The following is a 21,205-nucleotide window of genomic DNA, read 5'->3' as shown; positions in this document are numbered from 1 at the left end:
ATTTTTCATATTGTGATCTTTCCCAGAACCTGACTCCAGCATTTGTATTGTCTCTTTCCTGTTTGCTATAGATTCTAGGCTTACACTTTGTGTCCCCAGTGCTAGGTGTCGTGAGACCTCATTAATCATGAAAGTCACAAGGAGACCTGCCCAGAATGACCTTCACCTCCCTCTCATCAGTACCTGGAGCTTCTGAGTCCTTCTCATCACGTCTTTCTTGTTCTTTCCAGTATTTGATGGTGAAGTTCCTCTGCACCCGCCAGGAGTCGGCAGAGCGCTTGGGAGTACAAGGCTTGAGCATTAGTGGGTACCTCCGGCCTGCGAGAGCAGAAGCTGAACAGAACATCGTCTGTGCTCACTGCAGAAAGGGCACGGAGGAGAGTGTTTGCGGGGCCACACTGCTCCTCAAGACCCTTCAGTTCATCCAGCAGCTCGCCCACGACCTGGTAGCGTTTACTCAGTTGTTAAACCTCGTTCCTTTGGGAAAAGTAAATGGTGTGTTTGGGGGAAGGAACACCATCCCATGAAACCTGGCCCTGCCGAGGCCATGCAGTTTGAATGAGGATGGCAGGCGTCACTGCTGTGTTGATGTTGGGATTTCAAGGGGAGTGCGGTATGGGGCATTGATGGCATCAGTAAGTGGAAGACGAAGTGGCCTGTGATCACCTTCTTGAGGTTTCCTGGAATAGACCTGCACAGAGATCTTAAAGATGCCCAGCTGTGGTTGCCAGGGGTCACTGGGGAGCCAAAGCACATTTATGGGATTTATGTCTTCTATAAGTCCTAGAAGTACTCCTGAAGTATAGGTGAGTTCTGTCTCTTTATTTGAACTCCCGAAGTAATAACAGGATTTTTTAAAAGTTGAAATATAGTTGACTTACAGTATTAGCTTTAAGTGTACAACATAGTTATTCGACATTTTTATAGATTACACTCCATGCAAAGTTATTATAAACCATTGGCTATATTCCCTGATATACATTATATTCTTATAACTTAAAATTGATGTTATACTTGATAGTTTGCACCTCTTAATCCCCTTCACCTATTTTGCCCTTCCTCTCACTCCTGTTCTCGCTGGTAACTAGTTTCGTTCTATGTATCTGTGAATCTGTTTCTGTTCTATTATATTTGTTTCATTTTTAGATTCCACATATAAGTGAAAGCTTACAGTATTTGTCTTTTTCTGTCTGACTTACTTCACTGGAGTAATACACTCCAGGTCCATCCATGTTGTTACAAAATTTTGTTCTATTTATGGCTGACTAATATTCCACGGTGTGTGTCTGTGTATATATACGTCAGATCTTCTTGGTATGTTCATCCGTTGACGAACAGTTAGGTTGGTTCCACATCTTGGCTGTTGTCAGTAATGCTGCTGTGAACGTTGTGTTTTCGATACCAGCTTTTACAGTCACTAATAAAAGTACAGTGACAACCCACTCAAAGATTTTTGCAGTTGTCACCATAGAGAATGTGGCTTATGTCTCAGGAATCTGATGGAGCCTCTCGTGTGTGGGATGCACAGTGTATCCTCTTCACCTTTCTGCTTCGTGGCACGCTCAGAGACTGATAACTCCATTTCTATGTGCATTGTTTGGTGTTTGGAGCTCTCCTGTCACAGCAGAAAACAGCAGATGAGAAGAGGCGCTTAGATGTAGCAAGAGCGTTTACAGCAGGATTGATCTTTCAGCCTGTGTTCAGGGAAGGATGAAAACAAGCTGCAGTACGATCCTGGACAGTAGTCATCACCAAGTAAAGCTTCCCTCATGTCCCAGGTGTCGTATCTGTGAAGTCAGGGAGCTTTCACAGGGGTGTGTGTGTGTGTGTGTTACATGTATATATACACACACATGCATGTATACACACACATGCATGTACACACACACACACACCCCTATTTTATAGTTTCACACCCAAAAATAGTTGTCCACAGATTGTCACTTAAGGGTCACATCAGTTAATGTTGGGATTTTCACACAAGGAGCTACCTTACCCCTAAATAATGAGAAGTAAATGAGCCGTTAACGATATTTCTCCAAATGCATTTTTCCGTTTTATTTTTTCTGGTCTTTATTATTTTTTAGGTACAACAGAAAGAAAGTGGATTAAAATACAAATCTTTTCTGGACTTTGCGGGTCTTGACTTGCAGATCTTCTGGAATTTTTACAGTAAATTAAAGCAAAAGTAAGTCGAAATCTATTACAAGAGGATAGTCATGTGGAGCTTCCCTCGTGGCTCAGATGATAAAGACGATAGCCATATAAACACAGCTGAAAACTCTTGAGTTTTGCTATTCTAAATGAACAGTTGGGGTTTTTTTTGCCCCCCAGGATTTTTTACTTCCTACTAGTTTATCTTGTTCTGATTTGAGAAATTTGGTTATTGTTGAAAATAATATCTTACATTTCTGTAAAATACATCATTTGGGCAGTGTTTTTGCAAGCATTTTGCCCTTTATATTACCTTGTAATATAAAGCCAGGTCAAGTATTATAGTGTCTTCATGTTTACCGCTGATGAAACAGAGTCAGAAATGCATTTCTTTGCCACAGAGTAGGCAGTCAGACAAGGTTTGTGTCTTCAGACTCCATACCTCGTACACTGTTCTTTCCTTTCCACCTTCCTGCCTCTCAATTGGCATTTTTACTGAGCCTGATGCCTAGTGGGGAGAGTCCTTTGTAGATAGCTATGGGACTGCGAGGGAAAAGCAGCTGGCCCTTTTGCTCTCTGATGGTCTTTGTCTTTCTGTAGCCCCAGGGAAGAGTGCATCTGTGCCCAAACTCTGCTTCTGCAGCTCCTCCAGAGCTGCTTCTCAGCGCTGCAAGGGGATGCTCCCGCCGCCACTGAGGACGCCAAGGCTCCAAGCCCGCGCCCTAGGCCAGTGGAGGCTGCCGAGGAGCTCTACGCGCACCTGTGCAGTGGTAGGATTGAGGTTCCTCTTCACTGGGACCCTGTTCTGGTGGCCTGCAGGGCCTCTTGCTGTAGAGAACTGGGGTTTCTTTGACCATGCAAACCCAGTAACAGGTTTATGTCTTTGGAGAATGAGCTTCCTCAGTCTTCTTTGAATCATTGTTTGGAGCTCAAGGTTTAGTCCTCCTCAGTGCCTTCCTCCTGATTTCTGGCTTGTAGTTGTGTTATACTGAGAGTAATTATTATCACACTCTCCAGTCCTTTTGCCTTTTCATACTGTTCATAGGGTTCTCCAGGCAAGAACACTGGCGTTGTTGCCATTTCCTTCTCCAGTGGAGAATGAGATGGTTAGACAGTGTCACGGACTCAATGGACATGAATTTGAGCAAACTCCAAGAGATGGTGGAGGACAGAGGAGTCTGGCATGCTACAGTCCATGGGGTCGCAAAGAGTCGGACACGACTTGGTGACTGAATAACAACAACATTCAGTCTTTACTTCAACTAAGACACAGGGATAAGGCTGATAGATTGAAGAAGGGAAGTGGTGATGTTGATTGAGAATAAGACGTGATTATCTGAAGTTATTTTTAAGGCTTTGCAAGTTGTGTCTCAAAAGAACAGAGAAATAATAAAAGAAAAACTGGAACATAGAGTCTTTATTTTTGTTAAATGTAAACAAAAAAATAATTTCTTTACACTGCCTAGTTTGTGCAGAGGTATTTCTTTGTTCTAGTAGTGAGTTTATGGGCTAAAGCAAATATATATATTGTAAATGAATAGATGGGCTATATTAAAGCTGATTGTTCATTTTTATCAGTGGTGGATAGGTTGGATGGAGACTCTGTGCCCATGGAAATACTAAAACAAGAAGTCAGGAATACCCTTCTCAATGGGGCTGCCATCTTCTTTCCTGATCGACTTACCCGACGGAATCATCTCTTCACCATGATGGTAATTATTTATGTTAAAAGTGGAGATTCCACTCTTGACCTATCTTGGCATGAAACTTAGTAGTTTTTGTTTTCTCTGATGTCCTCTCAGTTTCAGTTTCCCAAAGGTTTATTTAATTCTTGCTATATGCAAACTTTTGTGTGGGACACAGGTATCTAAGGACATAGCACTATACTCAAGATGGGGATGACAGATAATCCCAGCATCCGTTTCAGAACCTGTTGGATCACAAGGGGAGGGTTTAGTCTCCTTCATCTTTATGACATGCCTACAACCAAGTGTTCTTTTTAACAGTTTAACTTTTTATTATGGGAAAATCTAAATATAGAACTAGGCTAAATAATATATATCAGTCCCTCCAACCCCTCAAATGTACTCATCACCTAGATTTAGTAATTACAAACTCAAGCTAAACTTATTTCACCCATTATATACCTCACATACTCCTCTCCCCACACCATTATTATATCAAAGTAAATCCCTGACTTATTCATTAATATTTCAGTTTATATCTATAAAGAAAATACAATTAAGTTTTAATCCTCAGCTGCATCCTCTCACCCAAAATCATGATTGAGCTGGAGTTATCCTAGGAATGAAAGGATGGTTTAACATTAGAAAATGAGTCAATGAAATCAAAGAGGAAAAAATCATATTGACAACTACAGAAGATACTTTACTAGGATTTAATTCTGGTGATGACTAAAACAACAAAACCTGTACAAATGCCCCTAATCTGGTGGAGGGCATGTACCTAAAACCTACAAAAATCAACGTACTGGTCTTTGGATCACTTACTCATCCCTTTCAGAACGAGCTATGAGCCAAGGGTGCTTACTGTCATTCCTTCTCTTGATATAGTATTAGAAGGCCTAGCCACTGCTGTAGGGCAAGAAAGAAACTTTAAAATAACAGAAAGAATGAAACATGCAATCATTATTAGTCTGTTTAGACAAGCAACTAAATGGAATTACTGAGAAGAGCTGATGAAGCAAACGAGATGCAGCATTTTAAAAAGGCATTTCTGTATATAACAGCTACTTAGCACATGCAACAGAAGTGCCCTGTCAGATGTATAAAGCTCTATAGAAACAAAAAAGGGAGTAAAAGAAGCATAAAATGTGGTCCCTGTTGCCAAATGACTGCAGTACAACTGGGGACACTGCTGCAAGGAAGAACTGACCTCAAGTTACAGTAGGCATTTTAGAGGAGAGTTCTGTTAAGTGGTTGAGGAAGGTTTCAGAGAGGAGAGAGGATCTTTGGTTGTTTTCAGCTGTCTATAAAACGTGCATATCAGCTTGAGGGATCAGGTGTATTTTTTTTCTTCCAGTTTTATTGAGATATAATTGACATACAGCATTGTATAATTTTAAGATATACAACATAAAGATTTGACTTATGTACGTCATGAAATAATTATCACAATAAGTTGAATCAACATCTATCATCTCATATAGATATAAGATCAAGGAAATAGAAAAAAGTTTTCTTCTTGTGATGAGAACTCCTAGGATTTACTCTCTCATCCACTTTCATATGTAACATACGGCAGTGTTGATCACACTTGTCATATTGTACTCGACACCCCCAGTACTTATCTGTGTTATGACTGGAAGTTCACACCATTTGACTACTTTCTTCCAATTCTCCCCATCCCTGCCTCCACCCTCTTTTTCTGTGCGTCTCTTTGTTTTTGAAGTATAATCAACCTACAACACTACATTATTCCCTGTTATACAACATAGTGATTCAGTATCTCTACACATTTCAAAATGATCACCATGCTGTCTGTGACTTGTCACCATATGAGACTATTATGGAGTTATTGACTGTATTCCCCACACTGCTTTTCATACCTGTGACTAACTTGCAGCTGGAAGTCTGTAGTCTTACTCTCGATAATCTATTTCTTTCCTCCTTCCACCCCTCTCAGCTCTGGGAACCACTGGTTTGCTTTATGCATCTATAACTTTGTCTCCGTCTCATTATGTTTGTTCACTTGTTTTTTTTAGATTCCACATATAAGGGAAACCGTACAATATTTGTCTTTCTCTGTATGACTCATGTCACTTAGCATAATACCCTCTAGGTTCATCCATGTTGTCACAAATGCAAGATTTTATGGCTAATATTCATACATACATATATATATGATGTATGTAAGCAACCTAAGTGCCCATCAATGATCAGATAAAGAAGATGTGAAATATACATACATTTGGGCTCCAAAATCACTGCAGATGGTGACTGCAGCCATGAAATTAAAAGACGCTTACTCCTTGGAAGAAAAGTTATGACCAACCTAGACAGCATATTGAAAAGCAGAGACATTACTTTGCCGACTAAGGTCCGTCTAGTCAAGGCCATGGTTTTATGACTTCCCTGGTGGCTCAGATGGTAAAGCGTCTGTCTACAATGCGGGAGACCCGGGTTCGATCCCTGGGTTGGGAAGATCCCTTGGAGAAGGAAATGGCAATCCACTCCAGTACTATTGCCTGGAAAATCCCATGGACAGAGAGCCTGGTAGGCTACAGTCCATGGGGACTCGCAAAGAGTTGGACACGACTGAGCAACTTCACGTTCGTTCACATGATGTATGTATCGGTTCAGTTCAGTTCAGTCGCTCAGTCGTGTCCAACTCTTTGCAACCCCTTGAATCGCAGCATGCCAGGCCTCCCTGTCCATCACCAACTCCCGGAGTTCACCCAAATTCGCGTCCATCGAGTCAGTGATGCCATCCAGCCATCTCATCCTCGGTTGTGCCCTTCTCCTCCTGACCCCAATCCCTCCCAGCGTCAGAGTCTTTTCCAGTGAATCAACTCTTTGCATGAGGTGGCCAAAGTACTGGAGTTTCAGCTTCAGCATCATTCCCTCCAAAGAAATCCCAGGGCTGATCTCCTTCAGAATGGACTGGCTGGATCTCCTTGCAGTCCAAGGGACTCTCAAGAGTCTTCTCCAACACCACAGGTCAAAAGCATCAATTCTTCGGCACTCAGCCTTCTTCACAGTCCACCTCTCACATCCATACATGACCACTGGAAAAACCATAGCCTTGACTAGACGGACCCTAGTCAGCCAAGTAATGTCTCTGCTTTTGAATATGCTATCTAGGTTGGTCATAACTTTTCTTCCAAGGAGTAAGTGTCTTCTAATTTCATGGCTGTAGTCACCATCTGCAGTGATTTTGGAGCCCAAATGTATGTATATTTCACATCTTCTTTATCTGATCATTGATGGGCACTTAGGTTGGTTACATATCTCAGCTTTTGTGAACAATGCTGCAATGAATATTGGGATGCATATATCTTTTCTCATTAGTGTTTTTGTTTTTTCTGGATAAATACCGAGGAGTGGAATTACTGGATGACGTGGTAGTTCTGTTTTTAATTTTTTGAGAACTTTCAAAAGCTGTTACTATTTTCCATAATGGCTGCACCAGTTATATTCCTACCAATAATGCATGAGGTTCCCTTTGAATCAGTTTTCACTTTGTGAGTATAGCAGCTGACAGCATCAGCTGACGTGACCCATTGGATAGTGGGCGAGTCTCTGTCCTACTTGTTGGCTGGAAGCATTTAACAGGCAGCTGAGCAAATTTTTCTTTTTTTTGCTAGCCTGAGTCCCACACAGAGAAATAGAAAGAGGATGCACGACCTTTTGAATGACATTGTTGTCTGTTAGTAGAGAAGCTCATCAAGTTTTCCTTTGTCCATCTATCTTAAGGGCTGTATTTTTTCTCTCTTCTCATGCAGATGAATTAAACTGCTATCCTTTGTGACCATATCTTCTCTCTCCCACCCTTTAATGCCAGGCAGGGCCTTGGGTCTTAAATTCTCTGGAAATTGCCCACCACCATGCCTTGCTAGCAGTAGGTGTTCAATACATTTATTGAATTGAGAAGAGAAAAAAAAAAAAACCCTACAAAGTAACCCAGAGCCTCATCAGGGAGTGTGATTTCTGTAACTGTCACCATTGGCTATTTGGACTTACACAGAGAAAGCTTAGATCCTGTTTTTAAAAAAATAGGAAGCTCATAAAAAATGCTCTCCATCTCTGGCCCCTCTTCTCAGGATGGCACGCCCAGTGATGAAAGTATACATCTTTTGGAAGTCACCTTCCTAAACATTTGCATCAGGCTTTCCTGCAGGAAAGCTCCAGCATGTCAGCTTCAGCAGTGAACAGAAGTAAACCTGCCTGCCCTGTTTTGTTTAGGCAGGGAGTTCTGCTCCCTCTTAGCACTAGGCCAGGTCTCAGTCCGGCCCATGAGGTGGTCTGCCGACCCCAGCGTTCATCGTGTTTGGGAACAGTGGGCCATGGTATTTTGTTCTGCTCAGGTGCTCTGGAACATCCATGGAGCAGATTTCCTGAATGTGCAGTTTCTTGTTTTCTAGAAGCATGTCACCGAGCAGGAACGCAAGCAGTCCATGCAGCTCACTTTCCGCTCCCTCTGCACGTATTTTAGGTGAGTTTATAATTCTTCTCAACTGTCCGATACTGCAGATCTTCACAACGTTGTCTTCCTGAGCTCTCCCTTCCTTTCAGGTGCTTCTGGAGTAACCATGTGCTTCCCTCACTCAGCCAGGTTTCTAGAATGAGGTATCACTGGCCTTTGACGTGACTAAAATAGTGGTAGAAAGATAGTCTTGTCAAGAGCTTGCTCCAAGTCCCAGTCACTGTAAGACGATTTAGAGTGGAGCTCACTGGGAGTCTCCTTGAACACTTCAGTTTCTACGTAATTTTTGAAGACAAAAATAGAAACCACAGGAGTTTGGTCTAAAAACCCAACAACGTGAATGCCCAACTACAGAGGCACAGAGTGGTAGTTCAGCAAACAGTGTGCTGGGAGCGGTGACGTGGAGACTGCTACCTGTTTTGACTACCAGGGAAGCTTATGGGTCTATAGGTTGCATTATTGGAGGAATAAAGTCTTGAAGGAGGGAGGGGATTAAAGCCTGAGCTGTCTGCAGATAGACTGTGCCTTGTATGGACACCAGGCTTAGAGAATTCTATAAAATGTCTTCAGAATCAAGTATCAAGAATGATGAAAGGACCTGGGGCTCATGTGAAGAGCCTTTGAAGATGCAGGGAATATTTAGCCTGGATTGTCAAATTAGCAGTCATGAAATTAGGTGTATTTCCTGTTGGTAGCCAAGGTGATTTATTCATCATGTTTATTCCCTGGCATCTTTTCTAAGGACTCGAAGATTTATGGGCCTGTGCTTACATAAGGACTTGTGGATGGACAGTGGCACAGACCCCACTGGAACCCTGACCCTGTTCTGACTCAAACCCCTCACATGCCATAGAACTGACACTGAAAACTTGCTGGGTTCTCTTTTGAGGTAGAAAGCTTGAAAATCCCCTTCCTGACACGAGGTGTCATGACTCCTTTGTGTCCTTCCAGTGATAAGGATCCGGGCGGCCTTCTGCTGTTGCCTGAGAAAGGCGAGCTGGCGGACATGGACATCAGCGAAGTGCTGGCGGTCATGAACACCCTGCTGTCTGTTGCCGCTCGAGAGGTAACCAGCGCCGCTCCATTTCCTCGGCTTCTTTAGGAGACAGGGAGCAGCCATGGCTCCTTCCGCTTTAGCCCTCGTTTTTGGTGTGACTGTAACTCCATGCCTGTGAGCACAGAGCTTCCCCGCCTGCCTTTGCTCCAAGTCAATTAAGGGGACGATTTGCCCCGAACAAGTGAGGGGATGCTTCCCTGCCTCTTGGCAGTCGGCCAGCAATAAATACCCAAACGTGCCCATAAAGATCCCTTTGAAGAAGAAGAATGGGTGCTTACCCACCAGTGCCCTGGTGCCAGTCAGTGAACCCAGCACAGAGTCATATATTTGTGGTGTGAATTCTGTGGGAAATCACTTATAGCTTTTTTTTAAATTTATGATTACTTTGCACATCTGCAGGCTGATCAAATCTGAAAGGATGATCTCTTTTCTGTGCTAATGATTTTTAAAATACTTTTTTCCTTTTTTTTCTTTCTTAACATGAAGGGGAAAAGCTTGAGAAAGGCTTTTTGGAGGAGGTGATACTGGAGCTCCTCATGAGCCCACCAGTAGCGTCTGACCAGGCAGAGAGGGAGGGGTGTTCCTGCTAGAACAGCATGTGTAACCAGTGACAAGATGGGGAGGAGCCGGAATTTGAAGAGGAGAGTGGTAACGGCTAGACTTCGAGCACATTGGGTTTCTGGTCTGGCAGGACTTCACATGACAAAGTCTCATTGAACACTCAAGCTGAGTCAGTGCTGGGAATGGAGATTTGCCATCGTTAACCAGCTAGTGCTGGTTGAAGCCATAAATGTCGGTGACCTCTCTTCACCTGTAGGCATCTACGTAGATAGGGTGGCCGGGAGAGTAAGAAGGCCTGGCAGGAAGAAATTCAGGAGAGACAGAAGCAAAGCGAGGAGAGAGTTTAAGGACAGTAGTCAGCAGAGACTTAGGTCGAATGGGGAGGCTTCCTCTGGGCAGTGACCAATGCCTTTGAGGAACGGTATCAGCGAGTGGTAGGGCCCGAAAGGGTAGAGTGACAGGGAGGGGAAAGGCAAGGGCAGCAGGTGTGAGCAACCCTTTCAAATGGAATTCATGTACCAAAATAATGTATGTTGATGGACAATTTAAAGAAATGGTTATTTTAAGAACCAGAATGTTCCCAGTATTTTTGAAGTCCATTCTCACCCGCTGTGCCCTTCCGTGGCTCCCCTTCTTTCTTCCTGACCAAAGGGAACCACCATTTTGAAGTTTATAGTCATCATACCCTTGTTTTCGTTTCTAGTTATCCCTGGGTAGCAGGCTCGTTCTGCCTGGTTTGGGCTTTAATGGAATCATATGGTGTACAGTCTTCTGGGACAAGTTTTTTTCACTCAGCATTTTTGAGATTCATCCATGTTGATGTGTGTGCTATAGTTCGCCCTCCTCTCCCACCCTTCACTGGTTCACAATATTCCCCTTACGCATCTGCTATAATTTATCCACTTTATTTTGGAGGGATAGTTGGGTTGTTTCCAGTTTAGGGCATTTACATGGAAATAACGTATTTTGTGCTTTGTAGATAGAAGAATTTATCTCTAGAGAAACTGGAGAATAGAGATGATGGTTAGAGAGCCATAGAGGGATAAAGAATCGTTTTGTAAAATGGGTGTTTTTAAATTTTTTTGTTTCTTAGTTTGGATTGGTGTATAGCCGATTGACAATGTTGTAATAGTTTCATGTGTGCTAAGTCACTTTAGTTGTGTCCGACTCTTTGTGACCATATGGACCGGAGCCCACCAGGCTCCTCTGTCCTTGGGATTCTCCAGGCAAGAATACTGGAGTGGGTTGCCATTTTCTCCTGCAGGGGATCTTCCTGACTCAGAGATCAAACCGATGTCTCATACGTGTCCTGCATTGTCAGGCAGGTTCTTTACCACTAGCACCACCTGGGAATAGTTTCACATGAACAGCAAAAGGACTCAGCCATACATCTGCATGCATCCATTCTCCCCTAAACTCTCCTCTCATCCAGGTTGCCACATAACATTGAGCAAAGTTCCATATGCTATATAGTAGGTCCTTGTTGGTTATCTGTTTTAAATATAGCAATGTGTCCATGACCATCTAAAATGCAAGAGGTCTGATTGAAGGCTCAGAGGAAGGAGACAGAGAAAAAAGGAATTTTTGAAGATGAGAGAGAGGAGGAGAGACAGAGAAACAGAGAAAGAGAGAAAGAGAGAGAAAGGTGAGATAACTAGGGTGTAGGGTTCCTAAGGGGCAGAACGGGATGGCCCACAAAGTCAAAACTATCTGTAAAGGTTCTGAAAAGCCAGAGGGCAAGAGAGGAGTTTTCATACTACCATCTTTCTCAGTCACTTTGGGGTTGAAAGCTCTCTCATAACTATTCCCCACTTGCCTAAATCTCTTCATTCTGACAGCTGCTCTCTTAGAGAACGCCCCGCCCCAGCTGTGTTCTGCAAGTGACCTTGTAAACACTCTCCATTTGTCTCCTCTTGTGCAGTGTGAGCTGCTGATGGTTGATGGAGCTCAAAGGGAGGTGGGCTCTGTGCTGTCCTCCCTGTTCTGGTCTGTCCAAGGCAGCCTGCTCTCCTGGTGCTACCTGCAGCTGAAGAGCACGGACTCTGGAGCCAAGGATCTTGCTGCCGACCTCACTGACAGATGTAAGTGTCAGTACAGAATCCTTGAAAACAGATAGGTGTTTGGGTTTGGCTCTGTGTGTGTGCTCTCATCTTAGTACTTCATGCATATTGTAGAGTGTATGTGGTTTTCATTTCATTGTTACAAATCAGGTCTGTCTTCAGGTTGTTGTTTTGTTTTGGTTTTTTTTTTTCCCCTTTAAATAGAATTCTGTAGCATGTCTTTTTGCTCTGAGTTTCCTTTCTGAATGTGGTAGTGTGCCCAAGTGTGTTTATTGAAGGGCTGAGTCATTTCACAGCCCAAACATTGCTTCTGCAGTCACACAACACTCTGAGATGAGTGCTGTACCATCCTCTTCAGTACAGTCTGTCTTCCCTCTTTTAATCAAGTTATCCAAAAAAGGAAGTCTTGAACTTTCAAAATCTATGGTATATGTGAGCACTTCTGTGATCCTTGCTGATACTGAAATTTTTCAGATTCATGTCCCATAAATCCCCAGAAAATTATAGGAAACCCAACAAGTTCTGGGAATTTGTATGTGGAAAAAGTAGTTCCATCAAACCTGATCTCAGAGCTGTGTCAAAAATGCTTGCAGTATTGAGTCCTAACTCTCCAAGTTTGGCCTGTCGAATGGTATACCTGGAGACAGGCCCTTTGTAAACAAAGGGAAAGGCAGACCAACAACTGGCTTGGTCAGCCATGTACTTTCATATAAAAATCATACCTCCACCCCATTGAAAAGTAGCAAAGGCAAAAAAAAAAAAAAAAAATCCCCCACTTTTAAGAGTAAACTTCTACTGAGGTTCGCAGTGGTTTTCCCTCCCAGCGGAAAACACTTGTAGGACACTTGATGGTCTCATGGACTTCCCTTGTGGCTCAGCTGGTAAAGAATCCGCTTGGAATGCAGGAGATCTGGGTTCAATCCCTGGGTTGGTAAAATCCCCTGGAGTAGGAAAAGGCTACCCACTCCAGTATTCTGGCCTAGAGAATTCCGTAGACTGTATAGTCCATGGGATTGCAAAGAGTCAGACACCACTGAGTGACTTTCACTTTCACTGATGACCTCATGGTCTTTCTGATAGAGTCCCTCCACAGCTCCTGTGACCCTCTCCAGCTTTGTCCTTGATGGTGACCAAGCAAGTGATGTTTCTACCATAGAAACTATTAACTCTTCTCCTTATGTTTTGGCAGATGTGGGGCAGTTTCTGGCACGCATGAGAGTGATTTTGGAATCCCTTTTGTCACAGTATAGCGGGAAAACCATAGTAGAAAAATTATGTAACTCAGTGTTGTCGATGGCAGCTCGCCAGCTGGTAAGACAGAACAGCAGCCGTTTGTAAGAGGCGGGAGAGGGGTTGGTCATCTGCATCCCTGGCTGACTCTGAGGCGGACGCTGAGTGCGTCATTCATCTTCCTTCAGGTGATCTTTCTGCTGGACTTTTGCACACTGGACATTTCACACTGCACACTCTTGAGAGAGTTCAGTGCCCTGACAGAGCTGCTGAAGGAGCTCTGCAGTGACCCTGATGGAGGAGTGAACAAGGTACCTCGAGCTGGCATTTGAACATGCCTGTAGCCCCTCTCAAGGGCACCGTGCCCATGCGTCATGAGACATACCACTCAGTACAGGTCTACACAAATAAGTTGCCTCTAGAAGGGCTCCCTCTGTATTTTTACCAGTATTTTTTCAGTGTTTATCAACTTTATCAGTGTTGGTTTTGCCAACAAGGATAATTGCCAGTCTGAGTTGATTTGGCATGGTCAGCATTAGACAGGAGACACCGAGGAAGCTGTACATAGATTACTTTCATCATTGTGTAGCACATGATGTTATATAAAAACCTTATAAATGATTAATCAGATTGAAATCCAGAAGGGAAAATCTGTTGTTGAAAGGCAAACTAGAGGGTTTGTTATTTAAAAGCATTTTCTTCCTTTCTCAACCTGATAGGACTCAAAGTTTTTTCAATGTCTTATTTGGATCTCGCAACTCTGGGGAATTCAAAGGGCATATATTTAAAAGCCCATTTTAAAGAAAAAAAAGCAAAGACTGAAAAAAGGAGGGAGAAGACAGGATAGGCTCAGGTTTGCCAATATCCCAAATAGGGAGGTCAACTCTTTAAACCACTGGAAATTCACACTAGTACTGGTTTGTAAGAAATAGTTCTCACAGATAGTCATAATTAAAAAAATAAAAGCTAATCAGAGTTACTATAGTGCAACAGAAACCCCATGTCTACTGTGCTGAATAAATGTATAGTGTATCTTGGTCGATATGTATAGATGAGAACGTCAGGTGTAGTTTTAGCCCATGTGGTGATTTGTGTGGGCGTGTCAAAGGCTGCCATCGGGGCCGCTGATGCAGGACCCAGCTTCCTAGGTGAGGATGGATGTAGAGTGACAAAAACCCTCCTCTCTTGACTCGTTTGTCTGCCTAGCTGGATGTCGAGACTTGGCAGCAGGAACGCCCTGTGGTGTTACATACGTGGACCAAGGAGTCTGCCCACAACTATGAAAACAACTGCCATGAAGTGTCTGTCTTTGTCAGCCCAGGGGCAACCTATTTCGAGGTGGAATTTGATGAGAGATGTGAAACTGAAAAAAGGTACAGCTCGTCTGCTCTTTTCTCCCTGAGCAATAGTGGATCAAAAATGAGAGAAGGAAAGTGATAGAGGTTGTGCTTTCACAGGTATGATTATCTGGAATTTACCGACGCCAGAGGTGGGAAAACACGCTATGACACGAAAGTTGGCACTGACAAGTGGCCCAAGGTGAGCGCTGTTTCCAGAGACTCACAGGAGGCCTACTCCTGCAGCAGTTCTCCTGTTACCAGCCTCAGGGGATAACAGAGATAATGGTCCTTGACGGGAAGCACTTACATCACACTTTTGTGAAAGGAAGTGTTCGTATCAGAGTTCAGCACCTGTTTTGTGACTAATGTTTTGGGGGGTACAGCCATGGCAATTTGTTTATGTTTCGTCTGTAGCTGCATTGGTATGGTGGGGGAGCGGTTGAGTCACCAAACAGAGACTTATGACCCAGAAAGTCTAATAACTTGCTCTCTGGTTCTTCATAGGAACAATTTGCTGCCCCTGGTCTGTATCACATAGTCCAGAGTACATGGCGAATTGTTATCCTTAGTAAGAAGGGCCGATCGGTCCAGCAAGGCCCCAACCATGGTGGTGAAAGCCAGGATCCCCTCATAGTTAGGGCCACGTGGTCTCTGGGGCTGGGAAGTTAAGTGTTGCTTCACTGTCAGTGGTCTTGGTTGGCAGCAGAGGAGCAGGCAGGATGGTCTCTGGCTGAGTAGGTGGTGGGCAGATGGGCATCTGAGATTTAGGAAACCGACCAGCAGTTTTCAACTTTGCTTCGTCATAAGGTGCAGTGGTGAGTTTTCTGTTTCATTACTCCGTTGTTCATTTCTCCTTTAGTACTTTCAGAGGGGGTGATAAGACATAATGGTGAGAATATAGGCCAGTTTTAAATTTAGGCTTTTTTGAGTCAAGAAGAACACACTTCTTACTGAAATGCTGCCTTCTCTAATTGGTTTGACCACATGACTTTGTTTGTCTCTAGAAAGTGACTTTTAAGGCTGGTCCCCGGCTGCAGTTTCTCTTCCACTCCGACAGCAGCAACAATGAGTGGGGCTACAAATTCACCGTCACCGCCTACGGCTTGCCTGATGTCGCTGTGTCTTGGGGGCTGGACTTACAGCTCCTGGTGTCCCGGCTGATGGGACGCCTTGCTTCCCAGTGCATGGCACTCAAGTCTGTGCACCGTAAGTCCTCGAACTGTCCCTTCTCTCCTTGCTACAGCCACACTGAAGAGCAAAGTGGTACCCCTGTCCTGTAAGCTGTCTCCACGTGGTGGCAGAGCAAAGGGACTGATAAAATTCCCTTTCAATTTCCTTGCTGCTGCTGCTGCTGCTAAGTCGCTTCAGTCGTGCCCGACTCTGTGCGACCCCATAGACGGCAGCCCACCAGGCTCCCCCATCCCTGGGATACTCCAGGCAAGAACACTGGAGTGGGTTGCCATTTCCTTCCCCAGTGCATGAAAGTGAAAAGTGAAAGTGAAGTCGCTCAGTCGTGTTCCGACTCTTCGTGAACCCATGGACTGCAGCCTACCAGGCTCCTCTGTCCATGGGATTTTCCAGGCAAGAGTACTGGAGTGGGTTGCCATTGCCTTCTCCGTCAGTTTCCTTGAAAGCCAACCAAAGTAAAATGTCCCCTTGACACCAGTTTCGTCTAGTTGCTTGACTCAGACACTGGGGCACATCACCAGGGCCACAGTGGTTTCCCTGTCTATGGAGGACAAGTCAGGGAGGGGGCTGGTTTTGACAGCACTGTCCTCATTTTTTTTTGTTAAGTTTGATACCCTCCAACAAGAAGGTAGAAATTCAGAATAAGTTAATTGTATATTCTCTGATTATGTGACTATTTATGTGAACATGTGTAAATATGTGAACATGGATTTTACCTTAAAGTGATTTCTTCAACTTATGTGTTAAATTCATCCAAGAATGAATGAAGCAAATAGAATGAAGCTTTCTAGTGTAATCTTTTTCCTGTATCATTTCTTGAGTTTTTCTCCTTTTTAAAGTAAAATGTCATGGAAAAAATTGCATAATGGAAAAAGGCTAAGGGGAAAAAGCATTTTTAATCCTAATACCGAGACATAGCTATTATTAATATTTTAATCTATTTCTACCTAGTCTTTTTTCTTTGTTTATTCATAAACACATATATGGTGGGTATTTTTCTATTACTATTATTCTTTTCAGAAGCTTGAAAGTGAAAGTGAAGTTGCTCAGTCATGCTCTTTGCGACCCCTTGGACTATGCAGTCCATGGAATTCTCCAGGCCAGAATACTAGAGTGGGGAGCCTTTACCTTCTCCCGGGGAATCTTTCGAACCCGGATCTCCTGCATTGCAGACGGAATCTTTACCAGCTGAGCCATAGGGGAAGCCCAAGAATAGTGGCGTGGGTAGCCTATCCCTTCTCCAGTGGATCTTCCCAACCCAGGAATCGGACTGGGATCTCCTGCATTGCAGGCGAATTCTTTACCAACTGAGCTATCAGGGAAGCCCTTTTACAAGTTTAAGTTTACAAATTATGAACATGGTATTTCTAAGAGGTCTCCTGTTGTACCCAAGAGATGGTTCTCATTCTGTTTTTGGTTTGCTTCATGGCTTAGTTATTTCAGAGGGATATGTACCTGAACCTGTCATACAGAATGGCAGCATTTTGGGACTGCCTGGTGGTTTCAGTTCACCAGGGTATGTATTTATGAAGGATCACAGTTAGGTTCTGCTACATGTGGGTAACTCCCTGCAAGTCTTAATAGCCAGGTATTTTGTTTTTTTTTAAGCCTTTCCTTCATCAGTTCAAAGATTCTCAGTATATTAAGGGAAAAATAGAACTCTCATAAGCCTTCTTCTTCTCTTTGCAGAGTTAGGCAGTAACATGGCAGTACCTCAGGCAAAAATGGCATTAGTCCTAAACTCCCCCTTGTGGAAACCTGTCTTCAGGCACCAAATACATCCAGAGTTGGGATTAGAAGCAAGCTGGCCCACTCAACCACCCCAGGATATTAAGGAGGTATTTACTTTTCACTTATCTTTGTATTTGGAATGATAAATGTTTACTAATGTTTGTTACTTTAAATTATAAACATCTGTGTATATATCTTATCACCCCCCACGAAGCTATTAGCTCCTCGAGGGCAGAAACTATCCTCTGTTCATTTGGGGTCCTCACAGGGGCCAGGGTAACGGGTGTTCAGAACTATCAACTGGCAGACTCTGCTGTGGTCATATAGTAGGTGCTCAGTAAATCTCTCTTGATGGCCTTGTTTAAATGAGTCGAGTTTATTTCCTGTGCCTGCTGAGTCACACTTAAGAACAGATGGTGCATGCTGTGCTTATTTGTTCTCCATGGGACAGTAGCACATTATTTACGCTTATAATAATATAAACTAAACAAGCTTGCCCACTATGTCTTTTTCATCTCTCTGTCCCCCTCTCTCAGTTCTACTACTTTTCTCCCTTCTTCCCACTTTCCCCCACCCCAGTTCTTCAGTAATTAGTGGCTGGATCCAGGGACTCTTCTTAACTTCTCTGCTCCCTCAGACGCTTTCTTCTTGTGTTCCATGGCAGTCCACTGTCTTCTCTTACATGTCTCTACTCCCCCAGCCTCCTTTATTGACCTCTCTTTTTCCTTCTTCTATAAAAAATGGGCTTCATTCAGGCTTTCTTTGCTTTCCTGCAACCCATTAAGATGTTATCCTGTCTCCTCTCTTCTGTCACTACATATGTGTGGGAAAAACCTAGAGAATGAGTTTCCAGCCCTGGTTCTTCTCCCAGGCTCCAGTCACATATGCCTATCTTCCCGTTAGGTATTTCCATTTCAGTTTTCTGACTCCCTTTAACTCAGACGTGTAAAACCAGGCTGTCTCCCCGGACTGTTTGCTCCTGTTACTGGCATTATTGTTCTCCCAGGCATAAGCCGCTGCGACCTAGCATCACCTTTATCCCCACCTTGTTCTCCCCTTTCCTTCCAGTCAGCTGCAAGCCCTGTGGATTCTTCCTTGAGATCTCTTTCCGTCTCCTCTGTCTCCATCTTTATCCAGGCCCTCATCTCGCACTTGCATTGTTACATTGGTACCTACCAAGTTTGTTTGTTTTTTTTTTAAATCACTGCATTATCTTGTCATTCCACTGCCAAGCACCATTAATGGCTCCCCATTGCCCACAGGGTGAAGTCTAAACTCCTCAGTGTGACAGTCAAGGCTCTCTACAGTCTCCTTTCACCTTACCTATCTGACTCTAGTTCCCACCACTCCCCAGCTGAGACTTCAGGCCAGGTCAGTCTCCCCACTGGCTCTTAACTTCTGCTAACGGTTGTGTTCCTCAGGGCCAAACCTGCCCAGTCTTCAGGGTCCAGACCAAAGCCCATCCCCTCCAGAAGGCTTTTCTTAATTACTTTAACCTGCCAGGAGCTCTCTCCTGTGAATTCTCAGCATTGGTGTCCCTTCTAGGCATTTGGCACTCAATAATCTCTATGCTTTATGGTAGTGGTAGTTTAAATGCTTTTAACGTTTTATTTATGTTTACTTTTTTTTTTTTAATAACCCGTGTGTCTGTCTGATCTCCCCCAAATAGACTGAAACTTCCTGAGAGTATGCACTATGTTTTATACTTCTGCTTTGGCCTAGTAGTTGTTCAGTAAACTTATTTTTTTTAATGAATATGTTAAACATGATGGTTTTTCTTGTTTTATTGTTCCCAGGTTAAGAACATCCCTGATGATCCCTGCCATCAATTTCTTCTTGACTTTGCACAGTCAGATCCTGCCCAGAACTTCTGTGGGCCATATTCAGAACTTTTCAAAGGATTCATACAGGCATGTAGAAAACAGGCCCCAAAGACAGATATAGTTGCTGGTTCCACTATTGATCAAGCTGTGAACGCCACCTTTGCTGCTCTGGTGTATCGCACTCCAGACTTATATGAGAAGCTGCAAAAATATGGTAACTTATACTACAGGGAATATTTTTGATCTGAAGGCCAATTGCTAAGTTTTAAGAAAGCGTTTCTTAAGTGAAAGTTTTAAAATACTTTGGAACATAAACATCCTTCTACAACTATAGACTTCATCTTGTCACTCCTACTGTGCCAATCAAGAGATTCGTGACCAATTTATAGTCAGCAGATTGCAATATATAGCAAGTAGCCTTGGGTTTCCTCATCAACAGGTAACTTGTCTTTATCTGGAATTCTCATGGAAGACTGCTGAGAAGTTTAATGGAAAGAAAACTTAACTTGGGTTGTAGTTCCAGCTCACAAACTAGAAGTTGTGCGGCTTCAGATTAATCAGATAACCTTTCTGCACCCGAGTATCCTTATCTGTAAAGTTTAGAGTTGATAAGCTCTAACATGTTAAGAAATTCCAGTCAAAACCAAAGATGTTTTGATTATTGAATGTATACTAACCAAGGAGGGAAAATGCAGGTATTAACTCTTATCTTTAGACTTGAGGCTTCTTGGTAGCATGTTCCCTGCTCAGCTTCCTTTGTCAGTAGCACACTCCTTGCCATTGCTTTCCCTCACGTCCCCGAGGCATACCATCTCTGTGTATTTACAGTAAGTATAGACTAGAGCCTTAACAGGAACCACAAAGAGGGAGGGTCTCTCCCTACTCATAATCTTTCAGGGGAAAAACATTTCAAACCCAGTGTAAAGACAGGGTATGGCTGTCCCAAGCACTTTGGCAGGATGTCTGTTCGTTCCATGGTGCCAATGAAATTAGCAGAAACAAATGCTTCCTTCCTTAGAGTAAGTAGTTAATTGATTATTGTTCTAATTATTATTATTACTACTAAGGATATTATTAGCACTGCTACCTTTATTGCTTAGTTCTTTGTGTCTCACATTGCAGAGTTTATTTCCTGAGGTCTAAAATATCTCAATTACTCGCTCAAACCTTAATATTTCCTTTAAGAAGCTGCTCAAATAAATAAAATTATGCTGAAGCATGAGTGACTTAAGGAAACAGCTGTCACACAGAAGAGTGTTATCTCTGCTATGGGATGGGGGTGAACTGACATCATCATGGTTTTGGGAAAAAAAAATTCAGTATATATTCTCATAGTCAAATTGTAGTAAGAGAACTTGACAATCTTGGTTACCTGTGCAAGCTGTCAGTGGAAGGATAAAAGCCTTGTGAGTAAAAAGCTGAGATACAGAAGGTTTCCTGCTGGGGGAGAGGTCCCCCAGCTCTTTTTCCAATCGTGTTCATACCTATCTGCTCTTGAGATACATACAGTCAAGTGTGGGAACAAGAACTATTTCACCGTGTACAAGTTGTTTCTAGAATACCTGCCGCTGTTGCTTTGAAGGAGGCACAATTGGTCCCAGTCCTTTCTGTCCCTGCGTCTAAGGGACTGTTTGTGGATTCTTCAAGACAGATCTGCTTTGAGAGTGGTCCTTGTCTCGCTAACTTGCTTATCTTTGTCTAAAAAATTGTCACCTTTTTGAGTTAGAAATGTATGGGAATTTTTCAACTAGACTGTAAGCTGTTTGAGGGCAGGGGCCATGTTTGTTTTTCTCAGCATTGCATTCCCAGTACCTGATGTAGAGCCTGGCGCATTCTAGGTGTTCAGAAAATTCATTGCATCAACATTGGGTCAACAGAGAGTGTCACCCTGTTCTC

At 43.3% G+C, this 21,205-nt stretch overlaps 1 protein-coding gene across 1 annotated transcript in view; it reads left to right on the top strand.

The window, feature by feature from the left end:
- The window catches only part of ZZEF1 (zinc finger ZZ-type and EF-hand domain containing 1), a 93,020-nt gene that overhangs the window by 30,107 nt on the left and 41,708 nt on the right, over nt 1-21,205 (top strand). Inside the window, exons 13-26 of the mRNA XM_069603158.1 lie at nt 231-446; nt 2,088-2,188; nt 2,755-2,924; nt 3,733-3,866; nt 8,258-8,328; nt 9,271-9,385; nt 11,859-12,018; nt 13,187-13,308; nt 13,416-13,538; nt 14,434-14,600; nt 14,685-14,766; nt 15,572-15,773; nt 17,445-17,593; nt 19,283-19,523. Coding sequence (XP_069459259.1) covers nt 231-446; nt 2,088-2,188; nt 2,755-2,924; nt 3,733-3,866; nt 8,258-8,328; nt 9,271-9,385; nt 11,859-12,018; nt 13,187-13,308; nt 13,416-13,538; nt 14,434-14,600; nt 14,685-14,766; nt 15,572-15,773; nt 17,445-17,593; nt 19,283-19,523 — 2,053 coding nt within the window. The remainder of the gene's footprint in view (nt 1-230; nt 447-2,087; nt 2,189-2,754; nt 2,925-3,732; nt 3,867-8,257; nt 8,329-9,270; nt 9,386-11,858; nt 12,019-13,186; nt 13,309-13,415; nt 13,539-14,433; nt 14,601-14,684; nt 14,767-15,571; nt 15,774-17,444; nt 17,594-19,282; nt 19,524-21,205) is intronic.

Source organism: Ovis canadensis, chromosome 11, assembly GCF_042477335.2.
Source record: "Ovis canadensis isolate MfBH-ARS-UI-01 breed Bighorn chromosome 11, ARS-UI_OviCan_v2, whole genome shotgun sequence".
In the NCBI taxonomy this organism is placed as follows: domain Eukaryota; kingdom Metazoa; phylum Chordata; class Mammalia; order Artiodactyla; family Bovidae; genus Ovis; species Ovis canadensis.
The sequence above is the reverse complement of the archived record's forward strand: the minus strand, read 5'-3'. Positions and strand labels throughout refer to the sequence as shown.